The sequence below is a fragment of the Streptopelia decaocto genome, assembly GCF_964273445.1.
Source record: "Streptopelia decaocto genome assembly, chromosome: 5".
NCBI lineage: Eukaryota > Metazoa > Chordata > Aves > Columbiformes > Columbidae > Streptopelia > Streptopelia decaocto.
Window position 1 is genome coordinate 22,940,247 of NC_138659.1, and position 15,262 is coordinate 22,955,508.

The 15,262-nt window shown below is 36.1% G+C and overlaps 1 protein-coding gene across 1 annotated transcript in view; it reads left to right on the top strand.

The window, feature by feature from the left end:
- DPYD (dihydropyrimidine dehydrogenase) overlaps positions 1-15,262 on the top strand; it is a 345,406-nt gene that overhangs the window by 75,301 nt on the left and 254,843 nt on the right. Inside the window, exon 4 of the mRNA XM_082053772.1 lies at positions 13,959-14,046. Coding sequence (XP_081909898.1) covers positions 13,959-14,046 — 88 coding nt within the window. The remainder of the gene's footprint in view (positions 1-13,958; positions 14,047-15,262) is intronic.

A 15,262-nucleotide genomic window follows, 5' to 3' on the forward strand; every position in this document is an offset into this window, starting at 1 on the left:
GGCTATATCCTAGTATCCTATAAATCTAAGGCATGAAGCTGCTGGAAGTTATCAGACATATTCATCAAATCCTAATGCTTCTGCGTTAGAAAAGAGCAACACTAAAATCACAGTGTCTAAGCCTGGTATACAGGAACAATTGGGAAGTTGCCAACATGTACTGTGCGTGTTTGTTTAGAGAGAGGCGGTACTGGCGGAGGGTGGAAGAGAAGAAGCACTGTGTACTGATTCGTGGGCTTTCTGAAATGTCTCTGTGTGACTCGTCTGAGGAATGCAGTATTTGGATCTGTGTAGAGTACTTTTTTATAGATAATTTTTAACATTTTCTGTAATTGCTTTCAAATAACTGCATGAAAAAGAATTGTTAAAAGGCAGACATCTGCTCGTTTGTAGCAAGAGAGACTATCTACCAAAAGAGAATATTTAAATCCTACCAGCAGGTTTTTGAAAATGCAATGCCTTTGGGAAATGGGAAAAGTATGCTTTTTCAGTTGCACTATATTTACAGTCCTGGGATTGCTATATTTGGTGTAGGTCTAACAATTAGAACATGTACAAAGTAGTGCCATGCCTCATATTCAAGAAAAAGTGATCTACTGAACCATGGTGAATCAACAGGTTAATGATTTTTTTTTTAATAAAAAAATTCCTCCAAGCTGTGTTTCTCTGAAGAAAACATTTCTTTTAATATTTTGCAGACAGCACTCAACTGCTGAGCCATCGCAGAAAAGGTATTCATTCTTATGCCATTAGCTTCAGTATGGGAGGAGATGTGACAAATGCTTTCTTTGTCTTTTAAATAATCTTCTTAAAATGATGTGAAAATTCTTCATACTTAGGTTATAAGGGTAAAACCTAAAGATTGATTTTTTTTTTTTTTGCCTTCCTTTTAGCAACAAATGTTTGGTCTATTTTTACAAGCAGGGATGCACGGATTGTGGTCTAGTTGCCACCTAAGCCTTCTTGACATTAGCAGGCCAGCACCTTTTCTTTGTTTACCTATAATAGTAGATGGAGTTTGCTTTGCCAATATACATCCATCTGAGAGGCCATGCTATAGCATTTAGAAATCAAACCCGATTAAAAATGTGTGCAGGTGGTTGTATATGAAAATCCTTGTACATAATACTCATATTTTAGATCCGTTGATTACTGTTATTTTAACTAGAGTTCTTTAATTTATCCTAAGTTTGGAGTGACTGGTAAGGTGCTAAAAGTAGGGATTTAATTCATAAGGAAAATAAATACTCATTTCACTTCTGTAATCCTAAATAATTTGAGAGAGAGATAGGTACTCTTAAACGCTTTAAAATTTGCTTATTTCTGTGGGAAACCTCAACTGCAGATACATAAGCAGACATAAATTTGCCATTTTTAAAGGTCATTATTTAACATACTGGGAGAAATTGCAAAGACAGTATAAACCAGTTAGGTCATCTAGTCCAGCCTTCTGTCCATGTACAGTAGTCATGGTTGGAGAGATCTGAAAGGTTGAACAGCTGTCTTAGACCCCAGCTAAGTAGTTGCCATCAAGAGAGTCAGACTCTAAATTTATTTGGTGATCACTCGAATCAATAGAAAGTGAGCCTGCTTACACTACTGTCTCCATAAGTTTTGTTTTTATTTTAAAAAAAAAGCCTTTTATATTTAAATTATTTATTGGTTTAATGTAAATGTCAATAGTCTGGACAGTGACTTTTGGCTCTGTCATTTATTTACATCATCATACTGTGAATGTTGTAAAAATCTTCACAGTGAAGGTTATGATAACAAAATCTAGATATAGCACATACCAATCATTCAGTCTTAATGAGTTAGTGTATTTACTTCTACTAAACATATAAAACTGAATTTTGAACCATCTGCTTTTGAAATGTTACTTACATCTTTAAACTCAAGATATTAAGAATGCAACATTGATTCTTAGTGTAATTTGTAGAGGGTTTCTCTTTGCTCTGTGCTGACCTCTGTGGTTTGCCTGTATGATTTCTGTTATTGTATCATAAAGTTCTTTTCATTTGCTGAGGAGATACTGGTTTTGAATCTTTACTTTTTGAATAAAATTCAGGCAGAAGAGTAAAATAATTCCCTTAAACAGCAAAGCATACAAGAAAATGCCAGTTCTTTTTTTAAAGATGCTTATATATTATAAACAGGGATATATTATTTTCCTATGGCTAAAAAATCCGTAAATGTTATGCAAGTTAGAAAATTAGAACAAAATAGCAAGCATATTTCCTTTTTTCTGGGTATTGATGGCTAAGCATATTAACAAGTGACAGTGACACTTATTAAAGTGTCTTAGACAAACCTCTTTATTTGCAAAAGAAGATATAAGACAGTCATTGTACACTTGCAATATCTAGAGAAAAATATTAAATCTTGGGATTCTCTGTGGAATTCTTGCAGTTTCCACACCAGTAGATCCTGTCAGGGAAGAGACGTGAGTAGTGGCTCTCAAATACGTATCTGCATCAATTTTAAGGTGAGGAAAAGAGTGAGGAGACTGGAGGTGTTCCTACTAGTCTGGGTGCTGGGAACTCACTCTGGAAGACTTGGATTAAGTTGGTTTAACAAATTGCTTAAGGGCTTTCGTTATAAGCAAATGAATGGTCTAACTGAGTCCCACTGGGGACTACGTATGTTAAAATAAAGCACAGTTAAGCAGTCTGATAATGAACTAGAGTGTTCACCATCTGGCAGGACCGAGCTTTACTAAGGATACCCTGGCTATGAGTTTTAGAATTTGGAAAAAGATGGTCGACTGGGATCAATAACTTATCTCCTGTGTGGAAAGAAGAATCTTTATCGGGTTCATAGTGGAAATGTGACTGACCTCTTAGTTTTCTCTGGAGTTTTAAACTGTAGTAGCAGCCAACATTTTTTTTTCCTACAAGTCTGAAAACAAGGGAAACTGAAGCTTTTGAAACTTCTGTTTTGAATACAGAATTGAGTGAGGTAATTTCTGCTTTTCTCTGCTTCCAGAATATGCTCAATGTGGGGTCAAATGTTCAGGTGACACCAGCAGCAAAGCCTGCACAAACCTCCTTGGTTTTTACTCCCTTTCCCCCACATCCCTACCCCATGCTGATCACATCGTGGGTTTGGCCATGGAGGGGCTGCCCGGTGTGCAGGGAGCAGTGCAGCCTGCCTCGTGGGGGCCTGGATTCTGTTATACATCAGCATCACGTCAGTTCTCTGGGCAAATGGCAGGATGATGGTAAAGAGAGATCCAGAGAATTCTTTGGTGCTCACATCCTAAAAATAAGGAAAATGTTAGCTTTTTCTGCTGTTACTGCCTCTCCCAAGACTACTATTCCACAAAGGTTCTTTGTTTGAATCAGTCTTGCATTAATTGTGGTACAACTGCTGGCATGCCTAAATTGCAAGACAGATGAGCATTAGCACTGTTGGTCTGATTGTTAGAGTCTCTGTGGTGGTGTAGTGAGGAAATGGGTTTCTTCCGGGTTTGTAGATTTTAACTGAGAACTTTTTCTTAAGTTTTCAATTCATGCATTTTAGTTACATTATAACCAATTTAGATAAAGTTTAAATTTAATTATTAAATGTTTTAAATGTTTTCAGTACAAATAAATGGTAGATGTGTGCTCCTGTTGTTAAAGATATATTGTACAGAGCACCATTTGTAAGATGTGCATAGATGATCAAGATATTTTGGGAGAAAAAATGGCTGTGACTGAACTCATAAAAGTGTGTTGTTTTTTTCTTGAAGTGAACCCAAAGGAGTTTCATTGATGCTAAGATAAACAGGCAACAGGTGTTTCATATTTTGAAAAGGTGATTTACACAGGATGAGAATCATGCCACAGGAAAATAATTTCTTCTCTCCTAAAAAGACTAGAAATAATCTTTGATATAAGTCAAAAAGTCTTCTGGGAGAATAGTCCCAGTGAAAGTCTTCTGGGAGAATAGTCCAGGTGAAAGGAGATTATTGTGTACAGGGCAAGCTATAATAAAAACTGTCAGTTCTGTCAGCTCTTCTGTCTAAAGTCTATAGAGGATTAAAAAGATATTGAACATCATGTAACAGCTGCCTCCTATGTGAAAGGGATCACTATTGTGGTGAACATAAATGTACCCATTTAAAACACCTCCACAAGGCTGGGTGTGCCTGAGCCACAACTGTCTGGTTTGGCAGGTAAAGTGCTGATTTCAAAGACCTGAAAAAGCACAGTCCAAGTTCTAAGTAGGTAGTATCAAAGTATCATCTTATTGATGAGTGTGTTTATTGTGCATCCCTTGCGCTACTGGAATAATATGGGATAGCATCAAATGGGCATGATAATCATCAAACTGTATTGTGCACCTATGGTGTTGAGAAAACATTATTAATACGTAGTATTATAATATGTAGTATATGAAATATAAACAGTGTTTCTAGAAAAATTGTAAATTGAGTTTTAACTCTTATTTCTTGTAAGTCTAAAAACTCTTAAGTTTCAAATAAAAATACTTTGCTGACAGTAATAAAAACTTTGACTATACATAGTTTTTCTGGGACAGTTTAATGAATTTTGAGTGTTGATTAATACTATAGAAAACACAGCAATTTCATAATGCTTAATATGAAAGATGAAAAAGGGAACAATGCTTAGAATGAATATTGCTGTAAATCTGTAATATTTAAAACTTTTGTATTTGAAATTTTAAAAAAAAGTTCAGTTCTGAAGCGATTGGAGGAAAAGGTCTATCTGATGTATCCTTTACTCAGAATGTGCAGGGTGTTTTTGTTTGGTTTGTGGTTTTTTGTTGCTTTTTTGTTTTAATTTCTCTTTTTGTTTTGTAAGAATGAAGTATGAGAAATGGATAGCTATCTAGATTATGGAATGGTTTTCTTAGTACAGGTAAAGGGAACCCTCAGATTCTTTAGTACAAACTTTAATAGTTGCAGCACCTGCTTTTCCTTAAGCTTTCATGTGTTTGGCCAGTGCTGTGGGTAAAAAGATAAAGCTGAACATTAAACTCGAGATAAGTATCTTTTTCTTCTGAAAATGCATCCCGTACTTTTGTATCTTGCTAAATTCAACTTGATTTTATCGTATATTAATTTAAATTTACTAAATTTGAAGACTCAGATCCCCCAATACCTTTTCTTTCATTGTACAAATCTTTAGGCTGGTTATGTCCTAAGTCCTGCTGGAAGGAGTTTACAAAAATAATTTTTCAGAGGGCAATGGTAACTTCTCAGCCAAGCACTTGTTGGGAGCTATTAGGCCATGGAATAGGTATAAGTTGCGAGGGCCGATTACAGTACCTATAATTAAATTCTAATAAAATATTTCCAAATAGAAATTCAGGTACGACTTTTGTTGACTTTTCAGTTTAAACACATCTGGTAACATTCAGTGTATTATATAACACTCTGTAAAGTCTATAGTTTTGTACAAAGCTCTTATGGGATTGTTTTAAACTTCTTAACCCTAGCTGGAAGTGTTTGTAGCAAGCTAAGACAGCTGAATCTTCCATAGAGGATTTTTTAAAAAGGTTAGAAAGAAATAATGCAAAAGTAAGAGAGTTATTTTTCGTTTTTTAAATCAAACCCAAATCTTAAGACCACCTGTCAGCTTTTAAAGCCAGTGGACAAATCACTTTATTGAATTTTTAAAGCTAATTGAAACCAATACCTAGCTTGTCATTCATGGGAATTACAAAAATGTAGCAATTTAAATACAACCTTCTTGAAGAGGTGCAGTAATACTGCCCCAGTCTGGGACAGAATATCAATAAAGGGACCCACCAAAGCTCGTTAGGGAAGTACCACAATATAAAGGATGAGAAATAACTGAAAATATGAGAAGGAGTTTCCCAAGCACATCAAGTACTGTTTATTCCCCATGATAGTTTTCCGTGACAGACAGCACTCAAACTTGTAACTGCTCCTTGAGAATTGCCTCACGTTCCTGTTGGTAGAAAATAGGTTGATGTTGCTGGGACTCATAGCTGATGTCTCTGCATTATCTAGAGCTAAAGTCAGACTTCCTCTCTGTCTATGTTATCTGATGTAAACCCAGTGACACCAGTAGTGTCAGAAAAGAGAATCGAAGCAGCATTTGATGTGCCATGTCACGAAATGGAACAGAAAGAGGAAATTATTTTTAATTTCCCCTTTCAAAACACAGTATGCTGATAAACTGAAATGAAACCTTTGTCACTTGGAAATGAATGCAAGAAAAGGAAAAGAATAAAATTCAAATGAAGAATCAGAGATTCATTTTGTGTCTTAAGGTATGGAAGCTGATGTGGAGTAATTGCTGCAGGTGAAAGCATGTGGATGGGTTTTTGACATAAGAGAGCTGTGTGGTATATGAGTCTGCATGTACTTGTCAGGAACTGTATGGTTGACATATCCCATGTAAGATCTACCACTAAGGAGGAAGAGCAAATAGGTTGAGACACTCAGTGGACTTCATGCCTTTATATAAACTGAGAGCATTTTATTCTTGCACCACAGCAATATTTTATTTTTTTTGGTGAGACATTACCATAATAACTTTGTTTTTGAAGTCAAAGAACTCTGAATGTTGTAGAGTAGTATAGAACAAATGGATTACAAAAAACAAACCATAGATTTAAAGATGCTGTAAATAAATCGTCTTAGTAAAACTCCAAAGAAAAGGTAGTCTGTGTGGGAGTGAAGGAGCTAGTGAAAGGTATTCCATACAGATTCTAGTACTGGTGATGTTAAGGTAAATATATTTTTAGTAATAATATTCATTTGGTGTGAGCTACATATAACATAGTTGCTAGTATAAATGTGAACCATTTATTTGAATTGCTTGTTCACAGACTGAGTCTATGAGAAAGCATAGGATGGTTGAAATTATTTGCATTATATATATATAAAAAGAAGGTTTTATTTCTGATGTGTCAAAAGGGTGCTACAGCTTCTCTGATTTGGCATGTGCTGATATATGTGCTTTGTGCTACAATATTCTATAAACCACACTGCTTTTTCTGGTTTTAATCAACTTCAATTTATATAGCAGTTTTGTTCTGTAACATTATAAATTGGAGAAATACTTTTAAAGTAATGATGTACAAGCTATATAAAGTGAAGTGGGTGAAGTAGTCTTTGGGGGTATATTGCAATATGGTAAGTGAAAATTTCTGTGTCCCAGTAAAATGACAGGAGGAATTTAAGAGCAGGCAGAATATAGTATTCCATGAGCTGCCTCAGAGCAGGCGTCTCACCGTGGGGCGGTGCTGCCAGCGCCACCCCTGTGCTGACCGCAGAGCTCTGCCGGGCCGTGTTCCCACCACTCAGCGAGGCTTTAAAGAGGAAATCCCACTCATCTACTTTTCTTCTGGTAGCCACTATTTGTGTATATCTGATTACAGTGCAAGATAGCACGATCCTGCGTATGCACTAGGCAAGGACAGTTTTAGTGCAGGAACCTACAGAAATGAAGGTTCTGCCAGGCTGGATGTCGGATGGCAAAAATTCCAAAGGTGGATTGAAAAGTGACTGGTGCACACTCTCCTACACCCCTGTCATCAATATGTGCTGGCAGACCTTGGGTCATGCTTTTTTAATGTTATCAACATTACCCATTAAAATGGTGTTATGCTGAAGAACGATAAAAACTTACAGGACAGAGGAGTGGAGGAGTTTTAGATGTATGGAGAAAAGACTACAGAAAAGAGGAAACAGGTGCAAAAGGGAGAGGAGAGTTCCTCCACTCAAGGGGGATTCAGAAGCAGATGAGAAAAGAAGAATTATGGTCATGCAGAGAGTCAAAGAAGAAAAGAGAAAGATGAGTCATTGATGAATGGAACGATTTGGAGTCTATGTCCATATGATTCACTACCTCTTAAGTGTCTGAAAATAACCTTGTCTGTAAGTGCCATTAGTCTGCACTATGGTGGGAGGCTTTTGTGCCTGAAGACTAACTTACAACTCTGAGCATTTCTTCCTTTCAATAAAAAACACCTGCCTCACACCTCCTGCAGCAGCTGGCAGCAATGTCATATCTGTCCCTAATCCTGTGGAGGGCCTCTATTTAAAATTTACTTCCTCTGGTCATCTTAACTTACTGACAGAGAAGTCATCCCATTTTCTGTGAGTCTACAGAAGGCTCATAGGACTCCCTAGGCCAATGCTGATGATGTGGGATTCTTTCCTTTTCTTCTTCAGGTATGGGCTAGTATTGCCAATTCACATGATACTCAACGTTTCTTATAGCTCCTGTGCATTGCTAACAGGATGGGCATTTTTCTCTCCAGTATTCCATATTCAGGACGATGATACCTGCTTGCTTGTATAGTCTGTGTTCACTGCCTTTTGTACAGTTTCTGATGCCTTTTTTGTTCAGAGGTTTTTCTTGGGGATTACATCTGTCTCTCCTGTGGTCCATAATTATGTATTCATAGTTGATTCTAATTTAAGATTTTGTCTTCATTGTTACATTGCACACAGGCAACAGAGTTCTCAGCCTTCCGTGTAAGAGTCCCTTTTTCTGCTCCTACACTTTGAAAGAAAGCAAATACTCCTCTAACTATGATTTGTCTTTGGCACTCATCAAACCCTTGTATCAGCTGTTATTGTGTTTTGATATTTAAACCTGGCAATAAAATTTCCCCATTTTTTTTCTTCTTTTTTTCTTCTTCTATCCATTGTGTAATGTAATGGACAGGAAGACAAAAGGGCATGAGATTTTTTTTTTTTTTCTTGATTGTTAGTTTTGGGTGGTGGTGGTGTTGTTTGGTTGTTATTTTTAAAATAAAGAAAATAGTGGGAGCAAGTCTTTTTTTACAGCTTTCAGCCATAGCTTCTCACTAATGGCTTTCCATTGCACTACAGGATCTTTATTCTGACATCTCTCTTCAATGAATGTATATATGTCCAAATGTCTGTTTAGGTTTGTCCTTGACCCTAAGTACAACAAAATCGAATGGGAGAGAAGAAAGCCTAAGTTCTGCAAGATTGACCATAAGCGGTTAAAGGATTTAACCTTGAGAAAAACTTGTGTGAATGCCCTTCATGTGTGCCATCAAAAGCAATTGGCATTCAACTTGGGACATATAGATTTATTTGGAAATTATAGGTTTATTTCATTTTACATTTTACATTTTACATTTTACATTCTCTTAAAATTAATTGACCAAAGCTCAGGAAGTGTATACAGAACATCATTATGAGACCTGTGTAAAACTGTTATGTGGGTATCCAGGCTATTTCTCTGAGTAGTGGATAAAGTTTTAGAAACTTCTATAAACAATAGAGCTGGAATCCTTTTTTTCAAAATGAATGTTTATGTCCTGCAGAAACCCACATAAATGGATTAGGATTTAATCTGCTTCTAAACATCGGCCAACAGCAACCATGATAAAGGTTATTTGGCCTGTTTTGTGATGTATAAAAATTTGATAGGTTATCAGTGATGATCTGTTTGTGGAATATTACTCCAGATTATCTGTTTCATCCCCAACCTTTCAGCATACATGGGATTGCACTTCAGTTAATATTGTAGCCAGTTATATAGACAATTTTTTGCTGCAATTTTAGGTAATGATATAATTAAATTGCTCTTCTTTGTTTAGAAGCAAAAATGTGTTAGGAACTGTTCTAGATCTAGAAATGAGACTATATGTTGATCAGGTATTTTAATTTTAAAATAAAATACTGGGTAATATTTCAACAATTAAATAATGAAAATTATTAATTAAAAATTATTCTTGGCTATGCCTTCCTTTTAACTTTTTCTTCTGTACACAAGAGTAGAAAACTGGCTTCTAGTATAATTTTTTTCTGAAGTGGAAAGATTATTTATACAGATTTATGTTACTTTTTTATCCTTTATTTTCCTCATTTGCTTTCCATTCCTTTTTACACATAGACATACCTCCTGGTTTCTTGCATCTTTTTTTCCCAATGTATAGTGTCTGTTCCAGAAATTTGAAGCTTTTATTTGGCTATTCCATTTTTGTTTTCTATTACAATGTGTTGTGTGTTTTGGAGTGTAGGGTTTTTTTGTTTGGTGGGTTTTGTTTTGTTTAGTTTGTGGAGATTTTTTTTGGTTGGCTTGTTTGTTTTTTAGTAGCCATGCTATTAGAGGTTGGTTGAATGAGTTTGTGTGTATGCATGCATGGTTTTAGGTGCTTATTTTGCAGTGGCAAAATTGATAGGTGCAAACCCTATAGCTGATAATGTTTGGCTACTGCATAAGTACCCTTTGCATCCATTATTTTGTGCCTGAAAGAGATTTATAAGTATGCTCACCTTAAACAATAAATAACTTTAGTACTGCAACACTCAAAAAACCAAGAAGTAAAAGATTTTAAACTCAATGGGGATACATATGTATAATTTAACACTGTTCAGGAAGAGATGTAAATTTTGAGCTTAGATGTGTGGGAAATGTGAATTTCTGTCATTATATAGTCACAGGCATGTCTGCAATGCTATGCCAAATGATAATATTTGCATAAATATTTATATAAATATGCTATACTTGCTTAGCATTTCTAGGGGTTTTATATGTAACGTAATTTACGATTTCACAATGAGACTGAGTTGAACCAACAGCGGAGTGCTTCCAAAATGGAAAATATCGTTCCTTGTCTTTCAGTTCCTCAAGTGGGGGTTTAGTAGTGCAAAGATTATGGTGTTGCCTTTTACATGGAAATCAATATGCATATGAAGTGAATATGGCATCTTTTAAGATTAAACATGGCCTATATTTTTCTAATGGAAATGATGTTCCATGAACAAATAGGGGAGAAATTAATAATAGGGTTTTTTCTGATATTTCTGATAGTTGGAAGGATTTTTCCTAAGAAATGCTGAGATATATACTCTGAGAATAGTATAGGTCTAGCTTTGTCTAATGCTTTGTATTTTTATGCAGTCAAGAATAGTAAGACCACTTAAAATGTGGCTTTTTTTTTTCCTTAGTATAGTGAGCGTGTAGCTCTTCATTTAAATTTGGTGGGAGCTAGCAGTTGAATTAGAGAAATTTTTTGTAAATTTATAGTTTCTTGTCTACCTTATTTTGAACTAAAACCATAGTAATGGAATAACCTTATGAAAAGTGGGTTGTCATAGGGTGGGAGGACAGTTACAGAAAAAGGAAAAGTATAATACTTAATGTTTCTTTATATGGGGAACGCATGTGGAACTGAAGCTCATGGTAATTGTTGGTGTATTTCTTTAAGCACACAGTACTTGCCTGTGATTTTTGAAAGGATCAATCACTTGCAGCAATTTATGTAATAATTTTCTGGTGGATGATTCTACTATTTTATTTATGCTTTTTGCCTGGTTCACCAGAATGCAATACCTTTGCTTCTTGGTACAGTAAATGCACTCTGTAATATCTATTATGGTATGGTCAAAAGATAATTTATTGTCAGATGGAAAAATAGGTCAACACTAGTGTCACTTGATGATCAACCCCCCAAGTTTAATAAAACACCTCACCAGCACGCATTCTGCAGAGTGCTTGGTGTTTTATTAGGACTACAGTAGCTTACAGTACCTAGCTCTAGCGGGAGTGTAATTACTGAGCTGTCAGGGTGATAAGTGGGATTAATGGCAGCCTGGTGCACTTTAGTCTGCAGAGTGCTTGGAGAATCGGAAGATGGTATTATTATAAGAGAAACTCTGAACTGGCATATTCATGGCACCCTCCCCTCCTCCACAAAGATCACGTTCACGTTTGTGTTATCCACCCCCCCAGTATCTGACATTTCCAACAGCTGTTATTTGTGAACCAGCTCAAAAATCAAAAGAGAAATAATTTGGTAAAGATGCTTGCTAGCTGCAACAGGTAATCTGTACACTGCTTATCCTGCTAGGTGCCATTCAAGTCAGTTTTGACATGAGATTGTTCTATATATAATTCACAGAAATGTATTTTATGTTAATTGCAATTCTTTTGGTCTTGGATACGGGACTGTTGTACTTTAAAGGAAACTACATTCACGAAAGTGAAGTGCAAAAAGGTCATAACGGAATTGTTGCCTTTTTAAAACACATGATTTTCCACTTCTATTATTTCCTTACTGCCTACACATGTAAAATGATCACCTGAACCCTCATAGTGGTGTATTTCTTCTAGTGTATCTCCTTTTTTTCTCTTTCAGTACTAAAATTTTGTTGTCTTTCAGTCTGCTTAGAATGCGAAGAGCATCCTTTTGACTTGATGCTCTGGCCACATCAACCCGTGGAGGTCCCCACTGACCTGCTGTTACTTGTTAAGGCATTTGTAGCGTGTCCCTGTCGGTGGGCAGTGCAAGGCAGCGGGACATGTAACTGCCATGGTTGGGCTGGCAGGTGCACTTCTGCCAGAGCCCCCTGACATCCTGACTGCTTCAACTAGTAACCCACCATGGTGTTGAACCTGTGTTTGGCTCTATCAGATTTTCCAGCTTTTGCAGCCTGTGAGACCTGTTTTCCTTTAAACATTTCCTCTGGGACCTTTTCCCCACGACTAGTTCTGTGAGAAAATCCAAGCAGCCACTACCACATGAGCCTTCAAGTTCTGCTGGTGCCATGGTGTCTGTAATATCCAGCTAGATGATAATGCATAGGAAGGTGAAAGACTAATTAGGCTTTAACTTAACTGTCTTTGCCTTGTCTCTTATTCCACTCTTAATTGAGAAAAAACAAACAAAAACCCCAAACACACACACACCCCCTAAACCAAAACAAAAACCCCAAACACACAAACAAAAAAAACCCAAACAAAAGCAATACATGGGATTGACAAAGGTCAGTTTCTCACTGCAGGTATTTCAGGCATTTCATTCCTTTTACTCTGTTCTTCATTTCTTTGTGTGTGGTCCATAGGCCTCTTGCAGCTTTCCTGTGTTTGAAAATATTCTGTCCCAGGCAGTTTCACAGTGTCTGTCACTAAGTGACAATAATTAAGGTGGCCTTGTGGGACTTACATAAGTAGCTGTGCTTAGATAATACATTAGAACCAAATTTTGTTGCATTTTCCATAGATTGTTTTAAAACCATAATTTGCATAAATTCTGTATGTTAGTAGAACAATATTGAAAGACCATCTGCAGTAACTTAATGAATTCTGAGATAATTAGTAGTGTGGCATTTGACCTATGATAATCACTGATATGTAAACACAAAAGTGTATAAAAATACCTCTGTGTTGAAAAGAGAACCTCTTTATTTCTTCAGCTGACTTTTACCTTTTTTTGTTAGATTTGCTTACTGCAAATTGCATAGACTATCCTGATGGCTTAACCCGTAGGTGAGACTTGTGCAAGCCAGCAGACTGGTTGATAACTATGCAGGAACAGGCAATAAATCCTTGCTACTTGGTATGTTTTAATATGCAGTTAGGTTTTACCATTAGGGATGACAAGAAGAGAGTCTTAGGGTTTTGAGTTGTGAGTATGCGTAAAACTACTGAATTGTTTTCAGAGGTCACAGACAAATCACAGGAAACTTACAGAAAAGTACCTTAAAAATTTATCAGCCATTCTTATTCTTTGGCACATACAGTACAAAGTAATTCCTTCATCTGTGGAAATGCTGTTGCCTTTGTATGTCTGTTCAACATTCAGAATTTAATCCACATTGACACTTCCAGAACTTTGTTAATAAAGTCAGATTCACTGCACAGATGTTTTTCATGAAGAAAAATGAAACGGTCAGAAGTTTAGCAATCTTGGATTCCAGGGAAAAAATGCTTCTATGTAATTAGACATTGTTTCCTAATACTTAGACATGTGTAGTCCATATGTTTGTAACAGCACCCTGCTGCCTTTCTTTGAAGTCAGCAGAACGTAAACAGTGTTTGAATGCAAGTCAATAGTGATCACCCAGGACTTTGTGATTTTAAATAGAAATTTTATTAAAATGCTCTGTATTATGCCTTTGTGGTTTATCTTCTACCATGCTAACTTGAAAACCTTATGGTATTCGTAGCATTTGTATTCTAAGTCTCCTTGACATGTTTTTATTCCTGTAGGTGCTTAAAGTGTGCAGATGCCCCTTGTCAGAAGAGTTGCCCAACTGATCTGGACATCAAGTCATTCATCACAAGTATTGCAAACAAGGTAAAATCAGGCTTGCAGTAGTACCTGGAAGAAGATAACAGCAGTCGCATGCAGTTCTATTAGTGAGATTACGTTTCAAGGTTTATCTTTGTAAGCTCTTAAAAAAATAGTGTTTACAACAGATGCTTTAAAGTTCAACAGTCATCTAATTTTTAATTATTTTGGCTGCCTATCTGTGCCTGTACAGATAGCATGTAGTGCAAATCTATTTCTTCATGTCACTTTCTCTATAAAGTTTTTTGTTTTGATGGTTTTCAAATATAATGATATTTAAAAAATTACGATGTAATTATTTAATTTTGCTGCTACCTGAGGTATTACAGATACAAACCTTTTCTTTCATTAAAGATTTTTTTTTTTTTTAAGAAGTGATTATAGTTTAAATTTGCTTTGCGTAGAAATTTCGCATGAAAGTGGTCATCTCAAGGAATGTTTTCTTGTACTTTATAGTAAGAGGCTCTGGTTAATGCAAATGTAGTCAGTCACTTAGACTATTAATAAAATACTACAGAATAAATTGAACCCTCTCTTTGAAGGTACTGTACCTTTTCATTTCTTAATAGGCTATTATACTATAATCATAACAAAATCTTAAAAACATTATTTTGATTTGTGGTTTATAAATTACTTTTAACAGTCAGAAATAGAAATAAATAAAGATGACTGCAAAGTTGATATGACAAGATTAATTAGGCTGTCTAGGATAGCCTAAAGATGACTGGATATTGATTGCCTCATACCTTTTAAAACTTCCCATCTATGGAATCATTAGCTGCCGTGTGATTTATTTGTCTGTATGAGCCCAACTGGGGGTGCTACAAAGATTTCCTGGCTGCATTTTATGCTCTAACACAGGGGTGTCAAACTCATTCTCACCCAGGTCCATATCAGTCTCACGATTGCCTTCAAACGGTGGAAAGTCATTTTAGGACTGTAGGAGTAGTTACATTTATACAGTCCTAAAATGACATTTGACTCTTTGAAGGCAACTGTGAGGCTGATGTGGCCGCGGGTGAAAATGAGTTTGACACCCCTGCTCTAACATGTCTTACTGTTAGATGCAGCTGAAAGGGCCAATGCAGGTAAAGCTGGAGCGAGGTTGATAACAGCAGCAGTGCCGTGTGTGAGTTAACAGCAGCATTGCTTCTACTACACTGTGTGTTGTAAATTCTGCACCTTAACAAGAAACATTAGAACAAGAGGAGATATTAAGATA